At 58.0% G+C, this 19697-nt stretch overlaps 3 protein-coding genes across 7 annotated transcripts; 1 reads left to right on the top strand and 2 right to left on the bottom strand.

Moving 5' to 3' along the window:
- Positions 1 to 110: 110 nt before the first annotated feature.
- SPSB3 (splA/ryanodine receptor domain and SOCS box containing 3) lies at positions 111 to 6489 on the bottom strand. 2 transcript variants are annotated; one of them, XM_085075141.1, is made up of 6 exons: positions 6362 to 6489; positions 4616 to 4796; positions 3813 to 4000; positions 1937 to 2039; positions 1405 to 1530; positions 111 to 1168 (listed from the first exon to the last, which is right to left on the bottom strand). In XM_085075141.1, the coding sequence occupies exons 1-6, from the start codon at positions 6473 to 6475 to the stop codon at positions 822 to 824; spliced, it is 1059 nt and encodes a 352-aa protein (XP_084931267.1). In that variant the 5' UTR covers positions 6476 to 6489; the 3' UTR covers positions 111 to 821. The 2 variants fall into 2 exon arrangements, with proteins under 2 accessions (XP_084931267.1, XP_084931266.1); XM_085075140.1 differs by having other exon boundaries at positions 4616 to 4793.
- Positions 6490 to 8950: 2461 nt separating this feature from the next.
- On the top strand, positions 8951 to 13803 carry NUBP2 (NUBP iron-sulfur cluster assembly factor 2, cytosolic). Of its 3 annotated transcripts, XM_085075143.1 has the most exons (8): positions 9125 to 9951; positions 10449 to 10567; positions 11203 to 11401; positions 11703 to 11857; positions 12044 to 12154; positions 12464 to 12533; positions 13102 to 13249; positions 13459 to 13803. In XM_085075143.1, the coding sequence occupies exons 1-7, from the start codon at positions 9876 to 9878 to the stop codon at positions 13242 to 13244; spliced, it is 873 nt and encodes a 290-aa protein (XP_084931269.1). In that variant the 5' UTR covers positions 9125 to 9875; the 3' UTR covers positions 13245 to 13249; positions 13459 to 13803. The 3 variants fall into 3 exon arrangements, with proteins under 3 accessions (XP_084931270.1, XP_084931269.1, XP_084931268.1); XM_085075144.1 differs by lacking the exon at positions 9125 to 9951 and adding an exon at positions 8951 to 9087 and having other exon boundaries at positions 13102 to 13803; XM_085075142.1 differs by having other exon boundaries at positions 9126 to 9951; positions 13102 to 13803.
- An 829-nt stretch (positions 13804 to 14632) lies between these two features.
- Positions 14633 to 17721, bottom strand: IGFALS (insulin like growth factor binding protein acid labile subunit). 2 transcript variants are annotated; one of them, XM_085075139.1, is made up of 2 exons: positions 17538 to 17721; positions 14633 to 16935 (listed from the first exon to the last, which is right to left on the bottom strand). In XM_085075139.1, the coding sequence occupies exons 1-2, from the start codon at positions 17551 to 17553 to the stop codon at positions 15125 to 15127; spliced, it is 1827 nt and encodes a 608-aa protein (XP_084931265.1). In that variant the 5' UTR covers positions 17554 to 17721; the 3' UTR covers positions 14633 to 15124. The 2 variants fall into 2 exon arrangements, with proteins under 2 accessions (XP_084931265.1, XP_084931264.1); XM_085075138.1 differs by having other exon boundaries at positions 14633 to 16938; positions 17538 to 17719.
- Between the last annotated feature and the right edge of the window lie 1976 nt (positions 17722 to 19697).

The following is a 19697-nucleotide window of genomic DNA, read 5'->3' as shown; positions in this document are numbered from 1 at the left end:
TCTGACACACAACTGCTGCACCCAAAACCTTCCCTCCACACTGCTGGCCAGACTATTTTGGACAAGCACCTGCAGACTCCTGCCTTCAAAGGGCCCCAAGAGGAACAACAGACAGCTTCTACTTTTATTATTACAGTTTAACACAGCCTTGGACAGAGGAGAAGTGGCAGGAACCAACATGCAAAGCAATTAAAAGTCCCCAGGGGCTCAAGGAAGACCACCCACAGCTCAGCTCCTGTCCTTCTCCCAGCAGTGGCTGTGAGGCCCCTTTTTCTAGAGCTGCTGCTCCATTGTGCCCTACAGGGGGACAAGGTCATGGCAAACACCAAACCTACACACACAGTGAGAGGAGAGGACTGGCCTGGGATTGTGTCTCGATGACTCAGGTCCATTATTTGATGGGAATCCAGTACAATCCAACTAGGAGGCTGCCTTAATCATCACAGAATATCCTGACTTGGAAGGAAGCCATGAAGATTATCAAGTCCAGCTCCTGTCATCAAGTCCAATTTCTTAAACGTTGTCTGTGCCAACAGGGAGAAGAGAGATCCTTCAGGAAGAGGTGCTGGCTTCGATAGCAAGTCAGGAGCTGAAGCTCAGATATTTCACCACAATTTTCCTGTGTCAGAACTAGCACCTCTTGGAGCCAACAACTCTTCTAAATGCCTGTGATGGATGTTGAGGCCAAAGATTTCCACAGCACTGGAGAAATCTTTGCCAACAAGTAGAAATGGATGTCCCCATGAAGGAAGAGGTGCATCAGGCTTGGCTGGCCCTTGCAGACAAGACAACAAACCCTCACCCACCTGTGTGCAGAGCCATTATGTCCTCCTGCACCTCTTCCTTTGGCAGGCCTCCGCATCCGAGCCGCACGAGCTGTCCGAGTCGCTCCCCGAGGACGAGGAGGAGGAAGGCTTTGACGTGCTATAGCTCATGCTCAGGACCCAGCCCAGTTTGTTGTGCAGCACCTGCTTGAGTCCTGGGGGCAGGGGCAGCACCTCCAGCGTGTCCACGTAGTCAGGCAGGAGCTGGCGCAGGCGGAAGCAGCACAGGTACTGCAGGGACGTGCAGCTGGCACAGGAGCGAATCACCTTCATGCTGCTCTTGGCCGCTGTCGAGCACACCATGGGGTAAAACTTCTTGTTCTGCAGCTTTGTGGCTGCCACCCCTGCCAGGGCACAGCACCAGGGACAGCATGTTAGTTTAGACACAAGGGTCTCCCTCCTCCCACCTACCCTGAACCCATTAACTGCAAAGCTGTTGGGAAAAGCCTTCCAAAATCCCAGTCTATTGAACAACAAAGGTAACCTTCCTCTCACTCACTTCACACCTTGGTCTTCTGCTTTCCCAGCATTTTCTGCTGCAGCCAGACTCGAGCTCCTGCACCCCATCCCTGGCTCTCACCTATGCACTTGCGGTTCTTGAAGAACGTGAGCGTCCCGTGCCATGTGTCCAAATGCACCCCAATAATGGAGCCTTGGCCAAACCTCGAGGAGAAGTTTGTTTTGTCTCCCTTGTGATGCAGCAGTCCTGAAAACACACCAAAAAATGGCATTCTGTGGAAACCTGCACTCCAGGAATTCATCCCAACTCCTATACTGCTGGTACAGCCTTGCTCAGTGCCAAAAACATCCCTGCATTGCCAGATCCCTGCCTTCCCATCTCAGAGTGGCTGTGGAAAGGGGAAAGTTGGGGTTGGGCAACTCCAGAGTGCAGGGAGTGGTACAAAACCCCAACGTGGGGATGTGACAGTAGCACCCAGGTGCCCTGGAGGGTCCCACACCAGGTCTAAGGGCTCTGCAAAATGTGGACAAGGAGAGATGCTGAGGTCTGCGAGCTGCTGGCAGCTGCTCCAGTGTCCTTAACAAAGGGATTCACAGGTCTGGTGGCACCTCTTGTGCCACTGCTGCCCATCCAGCCACCCTGTCCATGTTACCTGTGTAGGAGAGTCCCCAGCTGTCCTCGTCCTTGCCCAGCAGGCTGCAGAAGGTGTGGCGGTACTTGTCCAGGTTCACATCCGATGTCCCAATTCCCACCATCTGGGAAGCAAAGCAAAGAGCAAGAACACAAGCTCAGTGTTTTTTCAAGCAACAAAACACAACCAAGATTCCACTTCTAGTTCTTCCCTCTTCTTGGCTCAGCCCAAAACACCCAGAGGGATTGGTGAAGCTGAGCCAGAGGTTTCAGGGTGGAGCTGAAGGCTCCCAGCTCCAATCTCCTTTCCCAAGTGAGGAGGCCCAGCTGAACAGCTGGAGAAGGTCACTGTCCTGTTCAGTCATGGAATGGTTTGAGTTGGAAGAGATTGATTGTAAAGCTCACCTTGTTCCATGCCCTGCCATGGCCAGGGACACCTTCCACTATCCCAGGTTGTTCCAGGCCCCATCCAACCTGGCCTGGAACACTTCCAGGGATCCAGAGGCAGCCACAGCTGCTCTGGGCATCCTGTGCCACGGCCTCCCCACCCTCACAGCCAAGAATTTCTCCCAATATCTCATCCACCCCTGCCCTCTGGCAGTGGGAAGCCATTCCCTGTGTCTTGTCCCTCCAGGATCTTGCCCCAAGTCCCTCTCCAGCTCTCTTGGAATCCCTTTAGGCACTGGAAGGGGCTCTGTGGTCTCCCTGGAGCTTCTCTTCTCCTGGCTCCAGAGCAGAGGGGCTCCTCCCTTGGAGCATCTCTGTGGCCTCCTCTGGACTCTCTCTAGCATCTCCACATCCTCCTGCTGTTGTTCCCCCGGGCTGTAGGCAGCTCTGTAGATGGAGTCTCACCTGAGAGGGCAGAATCCCCCTCTCCTCTGCTGGGGGCTCAGCCCAGCACAGGGGGTTCTGGGTGCTCATGTCCAGAGCATGGCCAGCTCTCATCCTCCAACACCCCAAGGTGGGTGCTCCAAGGGCTGCTGTCGATCCATTCTCTGCCCAGCCTGGATTCGTGCTTGGGATTGCCCTGACTGAAGTGCAGCACCTGCACTTGGCCTTGTTGAACTTTTGCCCATGGCCTCACCTCTCCAGCCTGTCCAGGTCCCTCTGAATGCCCCATTCCTCCCCTCCGGGGTGTGACCTCCCCACACAGCTGGGTGTTAGCTCCAGACTAGCTGAGGGACTGCCATTGTCCCTGTCCCCAGCAGATATGTGAAACAATACTGGCCCCAATACCAGCCCCTGAGCAATGTCACTTGTCACTGGTCTCCATTGACTTCAACTCTTTGCATATGACCATCCAGACAATTCCATATCCACCAAGTGCTCCCTCTGTTAAATCTATGTCTCTCCAGTTTAGGGACAAGAATGCCATGCAAGGCAGCAACAAATGCTTTGCACAAATTCAGGTAGATGACATTAGTTTCTCCTTCCTCATACACCAACACTGCAACCCCATCACAGAAGGCCACTGAATTTGTCAGGCAGGATCTGCCCTTAGTGAAGCCATGGCTGTCCTCAATGACCTCCAATTTTTCCATGTGCCTTTGCATAGTTTCCAAAAAAATCTGCTCCATGATCTTGTCAGGCACTGAGGTGAGACTGGTCAGCCTGTACTTCTCGAGGTCTTCCTTATTTCCCTTTTTAATGCTGAGGGTTATGTTTCCCCTTTTCCAGTCACTGAGACCTTCACCAGACTGCCACAACTTCTCAAATATGATAGATAGTAGCTAAGCCACTTCATCCACCAGTTCCCTCAGATCCCAGGGATGCATCTCATCAGGTCCCCATGGACTTGTGCACCTCCAGACAGCCTCAAATGTGATCTGCTGTGGTGGAACCTCATCCTGCCAGCCCCTGCCCAAAACCCTGGGCATTTCTGTGTGCCCCACACATACCATGTCAGTGCCATACACCGGGGAGGTCATCTTGATCTCCCAGAAGTGCTGCCCGTCTGCCAGCTCCTTGTTGCCGCGGATGGCAGCTGTGCCACAGCTGTATTCCATGTGGAAGTTCACCTTGCGGTTGTCACACGTCAGCAGGGTGGCTGTAGACTTGTTCAGGTCATCCCACACCCAGTCAAAATCTGTTGAGGAAGCACAGAGGGGACAAGGATGGGCAAAGACCCTCAGGGAACAACCCCCAGGCCAAAGCACAGGTGGATGTTTGTTTTCAAGGCCTGTTGGTGGGTTTAGTTATATTTCTTTTGTTGTTTAATAGGATAAATCTTAAGCTGTGCACATCAGAGAACTGTTTGAGGCCTAAACTACTCTCTAATGTCCCACCAGGGATGGATCTCTGCTCCAAAGCTGTCAGCATTCATCAGGCCCAATTCTGGCTGACACCAGGCAGAGCCTCCCTTTCTCCCCACACTCTTTGTGGGCTCAAAGTGTGGCTCTGCCATGCCACAGGCCCTCCCAGCCAGCCCAGCCCACCCTGTGCTCCGAGCCAGGCACCCTGCCAGCCATTCCAGGGATCAGGAGGGCCCTAAGCACCAGCTCTGTTTCACTGGTGGCCTAAGCAGGATCAGAAAGCAGGTCCCAGAGGTGAGCACTGACGCCGTAACAGCTTCAGCCCTGAGCCCTGGAAACATGACAGCAGGCACAGGCTGGTAATCCTCCTCCAGCCTCAGGATGTAAACAAAGGAATGCTGGGACAGGGATGGGACAGTGCAGGGGTCCCACCCTCCCGAGCCCCTTACACTCATCCTCCTCGCCGCAGCGGCAGTCACGGACACGGTGCAGGGCGTGCAGGCTGGAGCAGTAGGGAGCTTCACTCTGGTTCTCACAGTTGCAGTAGGACTCTCCAGTCACAGGGATGGCACTCGGGATGGAAGGAGACAGGGAGGAAAACTCCGGCTCCGAATCCGAGTCGCTGTGCTGCTGGGGAGAACAGGGAATGGTCACTGCTCGGCATCCCTGGATTTGGGGAGATGTAACAGAGCTCTGTGAGGGGACATCCCCAGGTTCCTGTTGTGTCCCAGCCTGGCCTGTGACATAGGAAAGCTGTGCCCATGGAATTACCCTGCTCTGGGACATGGACAGAGCCTGCTGAACTGCAGGGACCTCTGAGCACTCTGCGGTGCAGGTATATTCTTTGTGCCTGCCAGGGATAAGGAGCTGTCGCAGCAGGCTGGCAGCCCAAGTCTGGAACACACACATTTTGAAGCAAACTCTGTGCTAAAGCTTTGGCTTTCACCAGGCAGGTTCCAGCCATCAGCAGAGCCAAGTACTGCTCTGGAGAAGCTGCAAGGAACCTGGGAGACACGAGGAGGGAAAGGGAAAGGGAGAGGGGGCAGAACAAAGGGAGCCAGTTGAACAGCACGGCTGCAGCTCCTCAGGCCAGCACTGCAGACAGGCCCATGGGGAATCCAGGGCAGGACTAAAGAGCTTGTGTTTACTTTCATGAACACAAAAACCCAATCTGCTGCTCCCCAGTGCCAAGAGACCAATGTGTCCCTGCACTGGACACTGTGAGAATCACAGCCCTGTCTCACTCCTGTGTTATGGTGTTGCCTACAAGATTTTCTTATCACTGATTGCAGTCAGTTGCTCTGGCTTTACACACTGCTCAGGTGTACCTGCTTATTATTCACCCCCATGGTAAGGGGTATTTAATGACAAAAATCTTTCAACTCATGTCCTTGCAGCTGTGTTAAGACAGGGAATTGAAACTACTCAGGCTTACATATGGACTGCCCAGGCCTCCTCCTCTGGCCTGCAGAGCCTGGGTTCTGTCCTTCCTAACTTCCAACTTCCCTAACTACTGCTACCTAGAAATCCAGTCATTCCCGTGACTGCAGGAACAAAAGCTGCTCTGACTGAGGAAAAAGACTCATTTTGTGGGAGCACAGTGCCTGGGTTTGGACACTGTGCTCTGGCAGTGGCCTCACGGGTTCTGCCTGGCTCTGAAGCAGCTCCTTGTGCCCCCACCACTGCACAGGGAAATCAACTCACACAATCAGGAATTAGGGAAAAGCAAAGAACAGCAGAGGTGAATCAAAGTCACTCCTTGCATTGTTTTACTCCTGCTCTCCCTGCTGTGTTCCCATCTCCAGCACACCTGGACCAGGTTCAGAAGTGATGTTCACATTGCAGAGCAGGAAACATGAGGAAATTTCAGTCTGAAGACACTGCCCCACAATTTCCACCACTATCTCCAAGCACCTTAAGCCCAGGAGGGAGCACAGCCACCTGGATTAGGGAACTGATCGACTTCAAACACTTATCTAGAGCTGTACTTCCAAAAAATATTTTAAAATATTGTATGTACTTTATGTATCACACACCCCTTCTATGCTTTAAAAAGCATTTAACTTAGTATCAATATTGACTATTATTCAATCTTTCCTGCTTTTGGCCAGTTCTGCTGTTCAGTTACACAAACCTGCTGTCAGGGAGAGGAAAACATCCCTTGTGCCACCCAGAGCCCCCCGAGCCCAGCCTACCTGCCCATCAGAGTCGTAGCCCCAGCCCCGTGCGCCGGCCCGGCCATCAGCCTCCCGCCGGACCCCGCTGAGGACAAAGTGCCAGGCCCGGCTGCTCCGCGGGCGCCGCGCCATGCTGCTCCCCGACAGGTAGGCTGGGGAAAGGACATGAGGTTACACACTGCTGCCGTGTCCCACGGCCACTCCCTGGGCCACCAACCCCCCAGGGGAACCAGCACAAGATCAACAGGCGCAGAGGAAGTTCCGTCCACATCAAGAGCCTCTGCAAACTTCAACCTCTTTCTCCACCCAGGGTCAACTTCTCCCTGAGCCAGGTGTTCCACTGTCCCCAGGAAACACTCCCAATATCCAGTGGTGGTGGCAGCAGCTGCCCCTCTGCAGGACCTAGATCTGGCAGCCACCTCTCACCTGGCCTGGGGAGCTTCAGGGCTGTCAGAATCTCAGAATCATTTGGGTTGGAAGGACTTTTAAGCTCATCTCGTTCCACCCCCTGCCATGGGCAGGGACACCTTCCACTATCCCAAGCTGGTCCAAGTCATGGCCCTGCTGGTGCTCAGTGACCCTCTGGCAGCTGTCCTGGCTCCAGCCACCTGCACTGCCCTGGCCCCACTGCAGCCCGTCCGTCTGCAGGGGAGTCTGTCCACCTGCAATTGCCCTCTGAGAGAAGACTTTGCTCTCAGTGCTTGGAGAGGAAGAGAAGCCACTTTCCTGCTCCCTGGAGGGAAACCAGCCTTGTGACAGACCTGTCCCAACTTGCCTCAAGGACAACAGGCAGAAGGGAAGCAGCTGCCTGTCTCCCAGTCCAGCAGAGATGTTGCTCAGAAACAGACTTCCCAAGGCTCCTTCCCTGTGCACAGCCTGACAGGCCATGCCAGCTCCCACACAGGAGCATTGCACTGGATGTGACAGGGAAACCTCAGCTTCCAATCTCATCTCCCTGAAGTTTATCTTTAAAGGATTCAACTCCCCACCAAGAGGCACCAGCAGGGCTGTAACCCTTGAACCCACTCCCTCAGCTCAGCCCCAAGTCAGGGCCTGCCATAAAGCATCCAGCCCTGTCCCTCCTGTGCCTCAGTCCCCAATGGGACAGCAGCTCCTGGAAAAGCAGGACAGGCCAAGCCACAGCTGGTTTTGTAGGTGCCCTTGGATGCTCTGAAGGGCTCTGGAAATTCCACCTGCAAAAATCAGAGGATTTGCACGGCCATGCTTGGAAAGCACCTAAAACCACACCAGAATCCTCTTCTCCAGCCTTGTTGAGCACCCACAGCAGCCCAACAGAGCAGCTCTGCTCCCCCATGCCCTCACCAAGGTTGGCATTCACAGCTTAGAGTCATCACAGCACAGAGTCTGTCCCAGTACATGATCCAGCACTGAGAACACAGTCAGTCATGGAATCATTATGGCTGGAAAAGACCTTTAAAGCACCAAGTCCAACCATTCCACTAGCACTGCCAAGGCCACCACTAAACCATGTTCCCAAGTCCACATCCACAGAGCTTTTCAATCTCTGCAGGTATGGCAACTCCACCACTGCCCTGTGCTAGTGTTTGACCACCCTTTCAGTGAAGAAAGTTTCCTAATAAACCTCCCCGGCACAACTTGAGGCCGTTTCCTCCCTTGTTCTCTGGGAGCAGAGCCTGATCCCCACCTGGCTGCCCCCTCCTGTCAGGGAGCTGTGGAGAGTGAGAAGGTCCCCCCGAGCCTCCTTTTCTCCAGGCTGAGCCTCTCCGTCTCCCTCAGCTGCTCCTGGTGCTCCAGCCGCTTCCAGAGCTCCGTGCCCTTCCCTGGACACGCTCCAGCCTCGCAACGTCTTTCTTGCCCAGAAATGACCCCAGGATTGGGGGTGCCTCAGCAGTGCTAGCCCAGCGGACGGGCTCTGTCCCGTACTGCTACAAAGAGCCCCTCACCCCTGCGCTGAGGCCTCTCCGCGGCCGGAGGCGATGCTGCGGCGTGACCCCAACAGCGCCCGCGCTACCCCAGCGCTTCCCCAGGCACTGAGCGGCACGGGGGGACCACGGCGGGTGGGCACGGGGCGGCCCAGCCCGGCTTCCAGACCGCAGAAGCAGCGGCTCCGCCGAGGGCGGCACCGGAGCCCGGCCGTCCCGGCAGCTGAGGCGCGGCCGGACAGGACCGGACCAGGCCAGGCCGGACCAGGCCAGGCCACCGCGCTTGGGCCGCGCTTGTGTCGCACAGCCCCGGCCCGTCCTGTGACCAACCCTACCTCCCACCCCCGGCCCGTCCCCACGAGCCCCCGGCCCACCTGCCCGGCCCTGTCCGGCGCTGCCCCGGCCCGGCCCGCCGCGCTCTGACCTACTTTCCCCTCCCGGGACATAAACAATCCGCTGCCGGCACCGCCCTCCAGGCGCCCATTGGCTGCGGCCGCGCTATGCCCCTTCACCGTTGGCTGAGTGTCCTGTCACTCATAGGCGGAGGAGGGGAGAGGGGGCGGGGTCTAAATAGCCTTATGCTATTGGCTGATCCATGTGCCAATCCCCACCGAGAGGCGCCATTGGGCGACTGCTAGGAAGGGAAAGCGCTGAACCCATTGGCTGACGCGAGGGGAGCCTGAGGAGTGGATTGGCTGAGGAGCCCCTGGGGGCGGGTGCTGCGGTGAGAGCGCGGCCTGAGAGTGGACACGGTGCCTGTCAGCCTGAGGGGAGCGGCTCTGGCCGGCGGAAGGCGGAAGCGGGCGGCGAGGGGAGGCAGCATGGAGGAGACGGCTGCGGGTGAGCGGCGGAAAGGCCGCGGCCTGGGGGAACTGGGATCCGGGCCTGGGGGGGGCGGCCCTCTCCATCTCTCTCGAGTAGGCCGTCTCGACCGGAATGGCCGGGCCTAGCGGGGAGTCAGGAGCCGGTTCCGCGGAGTTCCGAAGTGCTCGGGCCGTGCCGCTGCCGCGGTGATGGACCCCGACTCCGCCTGAGGGCAGCTCCGGGCTGGGCCGGGGCACCATGGGCGGCGGGCCGCGGTTATCGGGAGGCAACGCTGGGCCTTGCCAGAGGCTCCGGCGCGGCTCCCGCGGGGACAGCGCCGAGTAAGCGAGCCCGACGTGGAGCTGCCGCTGTCGGCGGGCGCTATCCTGGGAACAGCCCGCTGCGGGGCCCCGTGACCCCCCTTCCCCGGCCCCCTTCTCCCTCCCCTCCTCGCTGCGGGCCTCTGTGCCGTTACCGTCAGCGGAGGTGCGGATCAGCTCTGCCATGGTGCGTCCGGGCTCCATGCCGCCGGGGCCGCTGTGCTGCCGGGCCAGCCCCGGCGCGTTGGGCCAGTGCCCGGTCGTGAGGGACCTCCGAGAGCGCGGACCCAGCTGGGCGGGTGGAGTTTGCCGGCAGTAGCTGGAGCGTCCCGTCCGGCCCCGTGCCTCCTGTGCTGCTCCGGGCGGGGGACACCGTCCCAAGCTCTCCCCGCTCTCGGCGGTGGCCGAGCCCAGAGGAGGGACCCGGGAGCGCTGACAGCACTGCAGGGAATAGCAGGAAGGCTGGAGAGGAGCGTGGGACTGGCAGGAAGCGACTGGTGTGACATGAAGGAAGGAAACGCCAAGGGCCTGAGCTCACCATCAGCCTCCGGCCATGCCTGGGCTCAGCCTCATGTGCCCAGTGCGTGTTAATTGCTCTGCTGCCACTTAGGTCATCGGGACAAGCCTTTGCTCACCACACATTGTTTATTGCCATTGTTCTTATTGTCCCTTTTCTGATGACAAAAAGCCTGCAGCACATCCACCTGTTCTTTTGCACTGCCTTACTCTGAGGTCAAACTTCACCAGGCCCTGCAGCTCCTCCTGAGGGACAGCTCCAATCTCTGCTCTCTGTGATAGGGACAGGACCCAGGGAATGGCTGGAGCTGTATCAGGGCAGGGTCAGGCTGGATATGAAGGAAAGATTCTTCCCCCAGAGGGTGCTGGGCACTGCCCAGGCTCCCCAGGGAATGGGCACAGCCTGAGGCTGCCAGAGCTCCAGGAGTGTTTGGACAATGCTCTCAGGGATGCACAGCGTGGGATTGTTGGGCTGTCCTGGGCAGGGCCAGGGTTGGCTGTGTGATCCTGGTGGGTCCCTTACAGCTCAGGATATTCCATGGTTCTGTGATACACTTGCAGAGAGAACCAACCTGGCCGGGGTGCGGCACATCCTGCTGGTGCTCTCTGGGAAGGGCGGCGTTGGGAAGAGCACCATCTCCACCGAGCTGGCCCTGGCACTGCGGAATGCCGGGAAGACGGTGAGTGAGGGTTGGGGATGCTAAGCTCTGCCTTTTCCCTCCCAGCCTCCAGCTGGGCTGGGCTTTGTCCATCCTTTCCATGGGGGTGTTCTGGGCATGGATTTCCTGTGAGAGAAAATGCTGTTTGTGAGAGTGGTTCAAAGGGATTCTTTTCTGTGTTTGACCTAGTGCAGGTAACTGGATCAGGTACTGCAGCTCATTTGTCTTTTATCTATTTCATTAAATCACCCAATATTTATTGTTGAAATTGGCACTGAGACATGACTTTACTGCTTTGTGGTGTCACCCTCTCTCCCCCGTGGGGGTGAAGTGGGTGAACTGAAGGACACTTAAAATGGGGACAGAAAGAAATGTGTGGGCAGGAGACAGACTGAATTCCCTGAGGATCTTTTTAAAGGCTCTGTGCAGCCAATGCCACTTGGGTTCTGGCATAAAGCACATGGAAACACCCGGGAGATGCTCCTTGGGGAGAAGGAGGCCAGGAGGGATGTGTCATTTAAAGCATTTCTGTTTCAAATGTGGCTGCTGAGCTGCAGAGGCTGTTGTGAAGTGCTGTAAGCAGCCCAAATTTGGGTGGCTGGGGGTTGCTGAGCCCACCCTGCTCAGGGTGTGTGAAGGGCTGTGTCTGTCCCCAGGTGGGGATCCTGGACGTGGACCTGTGTGGTCCCAGCATCCCGCGCATGCTGAGGGTGCAGGACAGCGCCGTGCACCAGTGTGACAGCGGCTGGGTCCCTGTCTTCGTGGGCCAGGACAAGGCCATCGCCCTCATGTCCATCGGCTTCCTGCTGGAGAGGCCGGACGATGCCGTGGTGTGGAGAGGACCCAAGAAAAACGGTAACGCTGGGGTTTGCTTCTGGTGAAACCTGCTCTGAAGGCTTCTGTGAACCCTCCTGGAGGTGCTGCTGCCTCCTGAACAGGTCATTCCATGGGGGAACAAAGCTCCTGTTCCAGAAGCGTAGCTTTAGATCACTCCCATGGGGAGAGTGCAGCACATGTTGTGCTGACAGCCTCATCCCCTCTCCCTGGGTCCCTGTCACCCAGGGCACTCCCCAAGCCTTGTCCCACGGCTCCCAAGCCACTTGCTGAAACCCATTGTGGTTTGCTTTTTTATTATCTGCCCCTTTTATTTCCATAGCTTTGATCAAGCAATTTGTCACTGATGTGGCCTGGGGGAACCTGGACTTCCTCATCGTGGACACGCCGCCAGGCACGTCTGACGAGCACATCTCCACTGTGGAGGCCTTGAGGCCCTACCAGCTGCTCGGGGCAGTCCTGGTCACAACACCCCAGGTAGGACACGGGGCTGGAATTCCTGCAGGCAGCAGGTTTGGAGGGGGGAACAATCCACCCCAGGATTGCACATGGCTGTCTGTGGCTGCTTCTTCTACACATCTGCCTCCCACTTGATTTACATCTGCTCTGGAGCCACAGTCGATGTGGCCAGAGGGATCCCCAATTGTTGTTGTTCCCCCTCAGGCCGTGTCTGTGGGGGACGTGAGGCGGGAGGTGACGTTCTGTAGGAAGGCGGGACTGCGGATCCTCGGCATCGTGGAGAACATGAGCGGCTTTGTGTGCCCCCACTGCTCCGTGAGCTTCTGACCTTATTGTCCAGCACTGGGGCTGCTGTGGGCTCTGCCTTGTGGTGGTGGGGTGCTGAGCCTTGGGTGGAAAATTGGGAAATGCCATGAGGGTGATGAGCCAGGGAAGAGGAGATGCTGCCAGCTTTGGGAGAAGCCACTGGCTCGGCTTTATGATGGAGCTCTGGGAGAGGGCGGGGGCACAAGGAATGCCTGGGGCTGGAGGGTGGAGGGCAGCTGGCTCTGCTTAGGGCCTGGCAGCACCTGCCCTGTCACACAGGGCTCTGGGCTTCCTGACTCACTGCTCTTCCTCCTTCAGGAATGCACAAACATCTTCTCCAAAGGGGGAGGTGAGGAGCTGGCCAAGCATGCCGGGGTGCCCTTCCTGGGTGAGTGGGCTCTTGAGCACAGCTCTGCCCAAGGCTGACTTCTTGGTGCTGTGGGAGGGCTGAGCACAGAGAAGGAGCATCACAGGGGCAGGTGGGCTGGGCTGTGAGCCCCAGGCGCCTGGGTAGAGCTGGGCTGTGGTTTGTGCTTTGCTCTTCTGCCATCCTGACTGCTCACAGTGGGCAGCTGGCCCTGCTGGGGCAGAGGTGGTAATGCCAGCACCTCCTCTGGCTGCTGACATTGTGGTGACAGTGTAAACAAACCTGGAGCTCCATGAGAACCATGTTGGAATGTCGTGGAGCCTTCCAGAGGAATGGGGGCTGAGGGCTGAACCCTGTCCCTGGACAGGCTGGGATCAGGGGGCAGAGCCCCTCTCATGAAGCACTGGGGTGGGGTGGGGTCTTGGACCCAGAGGAAGAAGTTGCAGGTGAGAGTTATCTCCTGAACAGCTTAGGGAGGGCAGTGGTTGCCCTTTCCTATCACTTTTCCTGGATTTGACTCTGGCAGTGTGTTTTTTATCTTTGGCTGTACAGGGAGTGATCTCTCATCCTCCTCTCCCTTGTCCCACAGGCTGCGTCCCCCTGGACCCCCAGCTCAGCCAGAGCTTGGAAGAAGGCAGAGACTTCATCCAAGAGTTTCCCAAGAGCTCTGCCTTCCCTGCTTTGACTCACATCGCCCAGCAGATCTTGGATACATCACAGAGGAGCTCCTGAGGAGGGTGTGGAGCTGGACTGGTGCCAGACTGGCAGCCCCAGCAGCAGGAAGGGGATGCAGGAGCTGGTTAACTCTGAAACTGTCTCTCTGGGCTGGGAGGGAGGGGGAGCACAGATTCCTGCTGCTGCTGGCAATTCCAGAGGGAAGTAGCTCCATCCCCTCAGACCTAAAGAGACTCTGGAGCTGCAGTGTCAAGTGCTGTTTTCCCCTCAGTGATCCCACACGGCTCCAATCACCTGGATCGTGGCTCCATGTGCTGCTGCCTTCTCCCACTGCCCTTGCCTGATGGATCACACGGGACTTGCTTCAGTGGCTGAGTCGTACTGGGTGCTCCCATGTGGAGCCAGGCCAGGCCCCTGTGCTCAGAATTCTCAGCTCACGGGTTCCTGATGGGCCAGTGAGGGCACGGCGTAGGCTGTGTGTGAGGAAACGCCTTTGGGATCTGTCTGGGAGCTGCATCCCATCGTGCTGGAAACTTGGCCTTGGGTCTGCCAGGGTTGTGTGACTCAGGAATACTTTTCAAGGTTCCTGGCAGTAAATACCTTTCTGAAAATGCAAGTCTGTTACTTCTGTTTTTTCATGGCTTCAGGCCTCGCTGTAGCTCTGGGTCGTGGCACTTCACATACATCGAGGTACTTCCTGGTTTTCCCTGGTTTCTTTGCTGGAATTCAGCTAAATCTCTCTTGTAACAGCTTCAGGATCCAACCTGTCCCTTGTCTTGCTGTAAGCTGCCCCTGGCAGCCTGTCATGGCCCCAGTGTGGGGCTCCTGTGTCCCCAGGTGGCTCCTGCTTCATTCATTTCTGACACTCCTGTTCCCTGCACGTCTTCCTGTGGGCTGCTGCTCCCGTGGGCTCTGCCTTCCTCTTGCAGGCTTGAGTTAAGGTGGGGAAGCAAATGATGGCCTTGCATCTTATCTCCCTCCCTCCTGGACTCTGAGCCCCTCCTGCCTGCCTCCCTCTCTGCCTTTGGGATTCACCCTCCCAATGAGGTTTCGGGAAGACAGGGAAATCTTGGATTTCCACTGACAGGACTGGATTATAGCAGGCAATGCTTGGAGCAGAGCAGGAGCAGCATCCACCCCTGCTCCCACTCCACAAGGACTCACACCCGAGCAGTTTTCCCCTCATGCAATTTTCCAGGAAAATTTTGCCTGACCTTTGGACACTTATCTGGGATTTCGAGAGCTGGGCAGTAGCGCTGGAGTCTGTCAAGGCTGTTGGCTTCTGTGGGATAGCTGGGCATTTCTTGCCTCCTCCCTTGGCTTGGGCCACCCACCCAGGAAATGCTGGGAGTCCCCTGGGAACCTGAATCCCTACCCTGAGGGGCTCTGGGGAGAAATCCTGGCCGGGGGCAGCACAAACTTCAGAAAAAACATAACTTACAAGGTGGGTTGCAAAAGCTCCAAAGGTTTATTTGTCTGCTGCCATTTATCAGGTGAGCGACGTGTGGCTTTCTGTGCCCTGCCTACACCTGCTGCTGCAAGAAATCATTACAGCAAGTTCTCTGCCCCCTTCCCTACACTCAGGGGGGCTTTTAGGATTTCTACACTGCTCCATGGCAGGAAAATGCTTTGTTTTGTCCCATGAAAGTCCTGGCCTGGGCAGGGTTGCCCCTTGCTGTGGCTGCAGGTGAGGGTTGCAGCATTCCCCCATCCAGAGATGCTCCTGCTGTGCTGTGCTGTGCCCCAGCAGCTGCTATTTAAATATTAAAGACTGAAATATTCAGTTTGAAGCCCTGGAAGCTGGTGCCCATCCAGCAGCTCCTGGACAAGGTGGCTGCTGGAAGTGGTGGCAAAGCTGGGCACATCTGGGGTGGCCACAGAGCCCCGGCAGGGCCAGGGAGGTGGCAGGTGAGGGTCCCTGTGAGGGCCAGCCCAGCTCAGCAGTGAGCAAAGCTCTCCTCGGCAGTGTCGCGGAGGTCCAGCCCTGCCAGGCCCGGGGGCTGCAGGCAGGTGAGGTTGTTGTAGGTGTAGATGGGGACATGGGCATCGTCCCCCTCGGCCACTGACTGCACGAAGCGCGGCACCACGGCAGGGTGCTGCAGGGAGAAGTCCCGCAGGCCCTTCAGGGAGCAGTTGCAGTGCCAGTTGTTGCCTCCCAGCCACAGCTGCTCCAGGGCGAAGGGGGGGCACAGGAATGCCACCGAGAAGGTCTCCAGGGAGTTATTCCTCAAGCTGAGGTACCGCAGGTTGGCCAGGGGGGAGATGACGCTGTTGTCCAGTGTCTCCAGCTGGTTGTGGGAGAGGTCGAGCCAGAAGAGTCTCTGGAGCGGGCTGAAGGTGTCCTGGGAGATCTCCAGGAGCTGGTTGGAGGAGAGGAAGAGGTACTCCAGGTTGCTCAGCCCCACAAAGTGCTGGGGCGAGAGGTGGCTCAGCCTGTTGTGCTTCAGGTCGAGCTCCAGGAGCTCGTGCAGTTCGCTGAAGCTCTGGTCCTCGATGAGGGAGATGCCGTTGTGCTGCAGGAAGAGCCGCCGCAGGCTGGAGAGCCCAGAGAAGGTGTTGGCCCGGATCCTGCCCACACAGCTGTGCTCCAGGTGGAGGCTGTGCAGCTTGGAGACTCCCTTGAAGACAAAGTCAGGCAGGACCTTGATGCAGTTGGCAGACAAGTGCATCACGGCCATGTTGTGCAGCCCCAGGAAGGCCCCAGACCTGATGTCCTGCAGCTGGTTGTTGTTGAGGCTGAGCACCTCCAGCTGGCTCAGCCCCTCGAAGGTCCTTTCCACCAGGCTCTGGATCCGGTTGTGCCCCAGCTGCAGCTCCTCCAGGAACTGGAGGTCCTTGAAAGTCCTGGGCCTCAGGCTGGTGATGGAGTTGGTGGACAAGCGCAGGACGTGCAGGCTCAGGAGGCCCAGGAAGGTGTCCTCGTAGAGCGAGACCAGGCGGTTGTGGGACAGGTCCAGCCAGCGCAGGGACTTCATGCCCATGAAGGCGCGGGGCGCGATGGCATTGATCTGGTTGTGGTTCAGGTACAGCTTCTGCAGCTTCTGCAGCTTGACAAAGATGTTGATCTTGATGCCCTTGAGCGCGTTCCCGCTCAGGTCCAGCTCCTTGAGCTCCGTGAGGCTGCAGAAGAGCTGGTGCTGGAGGTAGGGCAGCTTGTTCCCAGCCAGGATCAGCTCCCTCAGGTTGGGCAGGTCGTGGAACACCTTGTCAGGCAGCACCACCAGCGAGTTCCAGCCCAGGTTGAGGTACCACAGGTTGGAGAGCCCAGCAAACAGCCCTTCCTCCACCTTGGTGAAGTGGTTGTTGTTGAGGCTGAGCGACACGAGGTTCTGGGTGTGCAGGAAGGTGTGCGGAGCCAGGTGCCTGAGGCGGTTGCGCTCCAGGTGCAGATGGTAGAGGCCGCGCAGCCCGTGGAAGGCGTGCTGCTCCACCGAGCCCAGCTGGCTGCTCTGCAGGTCCAGGAAGTCCAGGGCAGAGAGATTCCTGAAGGCAGCGGCCGGCAGCAGCGTGAAGTTGTTGCCGTCCAGCCACAGGGCTTTGGCGTTGGGGGGCACATCCTCGGGCAGCCGAGTCAGGTTGCGGCCGCTGCAGAAGACGTTGAGCTCCTCACTGTAATCGTCCAGGCTGCAGGCGCAGGGGCTGGGGCAGCGCGGGCTCTCCCCGTCCCCCGGCTCCTTCGGGGCATCCCCCCCGGGGGGCTGGGAGGCGGCGGCCAGCAGCAGGGCCAGGGGGAGCAGGAGGGGGATGCCTGCTGGGAGGGGTGGAGGAAAGGGAACACTGTCAGTGCAGGGCCGTGGCTGCTCTAGGGGACCCACTTGGGACCCCCTGGGGACCCCCTGGCCGGGTGCCTGCGCTGCTAGGGCTTTGGGGGTGGAGGGGTCACTCCCAGCCCCTTGCACACACGGGGCATCTGCAGGAATGTTCAGAGGCTGGATCCCTTGGGAAAGGGTCCAGGATCATTCCCCTCTCCCGCCACGGTTCAGACCCCTCGGGTGCAAGGGCCCCCCCAAATTCATCTCTACATTGTGGTAGCAGCAACTTCTCCCTCTCATGGGGAAAGGCCCCCAGACCCTTTTCCCCCTTCTTTCCCAGCTGCCCCCCTTTGCCTTCCTCAGCACTGAGGTGTCTCAGTTCCACAATCCCTGCCCATCCCTGCACTCCCCATCCAGGTTTGGGCTCTGCCCTGCATTGCCTGCAACCCCCCCAGGCAGCTCGGGGGCCCCAAAAAAGTCTTATTAGCAGGGGAGGAGGAGCAGAGCGAAGGGTGACTGAAGCCCTGGCAGAGTCTGAGCATGTCCCCCCAGGCTCTGCCTGTCCCCCGGGCTGGCCGAGGGGCAGTTCCAGCCTTACCTTTGCCTGCGCTCATGGCGGCGGGCAGGGCAGGGCTCCTGCTCCCGCTCCCGCTCCGCTCTCCGGCCCCACCGACTGCGCAGGGATGGATGGAGCAACCACCTTGACGCCTGTCCAGCCGCCCGCCCGGCCGGGCTTAACCCCACTGCTGCTGGCCCGGGCCGTGGCTGAGCCCCGGGGACAGCCTGGCCGGGGGCAGTGTCACCGGGCTGGGCTCAGTGTCGCCGGGACGGGCTCCTCGCTGCTCCCCCTGCTCTGGGACTGCCTTTAGGGCAACTCGGGTAAAGGGCGTGGAATGAGATGTCCAGGAAGCTGATGGTGGTGGGGATGGGGTCCTGCAGAGGGTGGTCCTGCCGGAGACAGGGCTTTGAGCACGGAGGGAGGGATGGGGCAACCTCCCAGGGTGTCCCACCATGCTGCCCTGAGCTCCTGGAGGGTCCTGAGCGGCAGCACCGACCCTTTTCTGCCTTGCTCTGCCAGAGATGCCCCAGGACAAACCAGGGGATAAGCTCTGGTAGCAAGCCCTCCCTCTCCATCAGGACACAAAACTCACATGCTGAGGCTTGGAGCGTCTGTAGGACACAGGGATTAAAGGTTTGGGGATCACCCTTAGGGTGAGATGGGCTGAAACACCTGAAGGTTTATGGGGATGCAAGTGGGAAATGAGTTGGGAAATGGGAAAAAACTCTTCCCTGTGTGTCACTAAAACCTTGGTACTGAACCCCCCCAGCCCCTTCTGCGGGCATTTTCCCATTTTCCCTCCTGTCCTGCCTTGTGGGTGAGGATGGTGCTGAGAGCTCCACACCCTGCTCTGCCCGGTGCTCCTGTGCCAAAGGGGAAGCAGAGAGCAAAGCCAAGGTCCCCCTGGTGAGGTGGTGACTGTCAGGGTCCCCAAGCTCCTCTGCCAGGCCCCCGTCCAGTGGGATGAGGGTGGATGATGCTCCAGGGCTGGCAGATCACACTGTGCCCTGGCAGCTCACCAAAACCACCCAGGGGAGGCTGCTGCCCTCATCCTGTGTCCCAGGTCATTTCCCCACCAGGCTCCAACGCAGGCTGTGTGGAATCTTTTACCAGTTTCCAGGAAAGAAAGAGAAAGAAAAAGCCCCAGCAAGAGGAGTCCTGCAGCCAGCAGCTGCCAGATGGAAAAGCCGTGGCTAATCCTTCCCATGTCCTGGTTGCCCCATTGCTCCCTGGAGATGCACCAGGCTGGCACCGTTCACCTGCACACCTCCAGGAACAGGGATCTCCCCCTGGGGTTGCTCTTTCCAGCCCTGGTTCCCCAAGGTGGATCTGGGAGGTGGAGCAGGGATGCTCTCCAGCGCCATTCCCACACCACACTGCCACCTTTCCCATCCCCATGGGAGCCTGGCATTTCCCAGCTCCACAGGCCACATCTCAGCTCTTCACCAGGCATTTCCATGCCCATGGGAGGAGCTGTTGGAGAGACATCCAGGCTCCAGCCTTGCCACCCAACTTTCCCACAGGCTCTGTTTTCTCTCTTCCCTTTCGGCCCCAAGTGGAATTCTCCTCCCCCTCTATTTTAATCCTCTCTTCTGAGAATTTATAGATCAGGAGGGAGCAATGAGGGATAGGGATACATACACCCACTAATAGGCACTGAGCACATATTGACACAAAGTGTAATCAACCTGGAAGCTAAAAAGAGCTGAACCAGCACAGGTCAGCCAGCCAAAACCCACAAAACCTCGTAGGGAAGTTTAAACAAGCCCTGCCTGCAGCTGGGAGCAGGTTTATCTCTGCCTCCAGCAGCCCTCCCCGGGGAAATATCAAATGAGATGCAATGGGGAAATAAAAAGGGTAAATAAGGAAATGCCTTCCCAGTGTGGTTGTGGTGCAGGGAGGAGCTGGACCCATCTCCACCTTTAGAGGTCCTTGAGGCATCTCATCTAGACCTGTCTCCACCTTTAAACCTCCCTGGAGTGTCTTGTCCAGATGTGTCCCATCTGCAGCAGGAGATGCTGGCACCTTGCAGATGTTGGTCACTGCACCCCAGGCCCCCCATCTGCCCGATGAGCCACAGCTCCACAGCCACCATGGGGACTCAGCTTGGGTCCCCACCGAGGGTGTCCCTTCCCAGTGCATTCCTGGCCAGTGTGGCCCCCCATCTGATCCCCCATCACTTCAGCTCCAGCAGATAAA

Source organism: Lichenostomus cassidix, chromosome 14, assembly GCF_008360975.1.
Source record: "Lichenostomus cassidix isolate B80296 chromosome 14, HeHo_3.0, whole genome shotgun sequence".
Taxonomy (NCBI): Eukaryota; Metazoa; Chordata; class Aves; order Passeriformes; family Meliphagidae; genus Lichenostomus; species Lichenostomus cassidix.
This window is presented reverse-complemented; position numbering and strand designations above follow the sequence as displayed.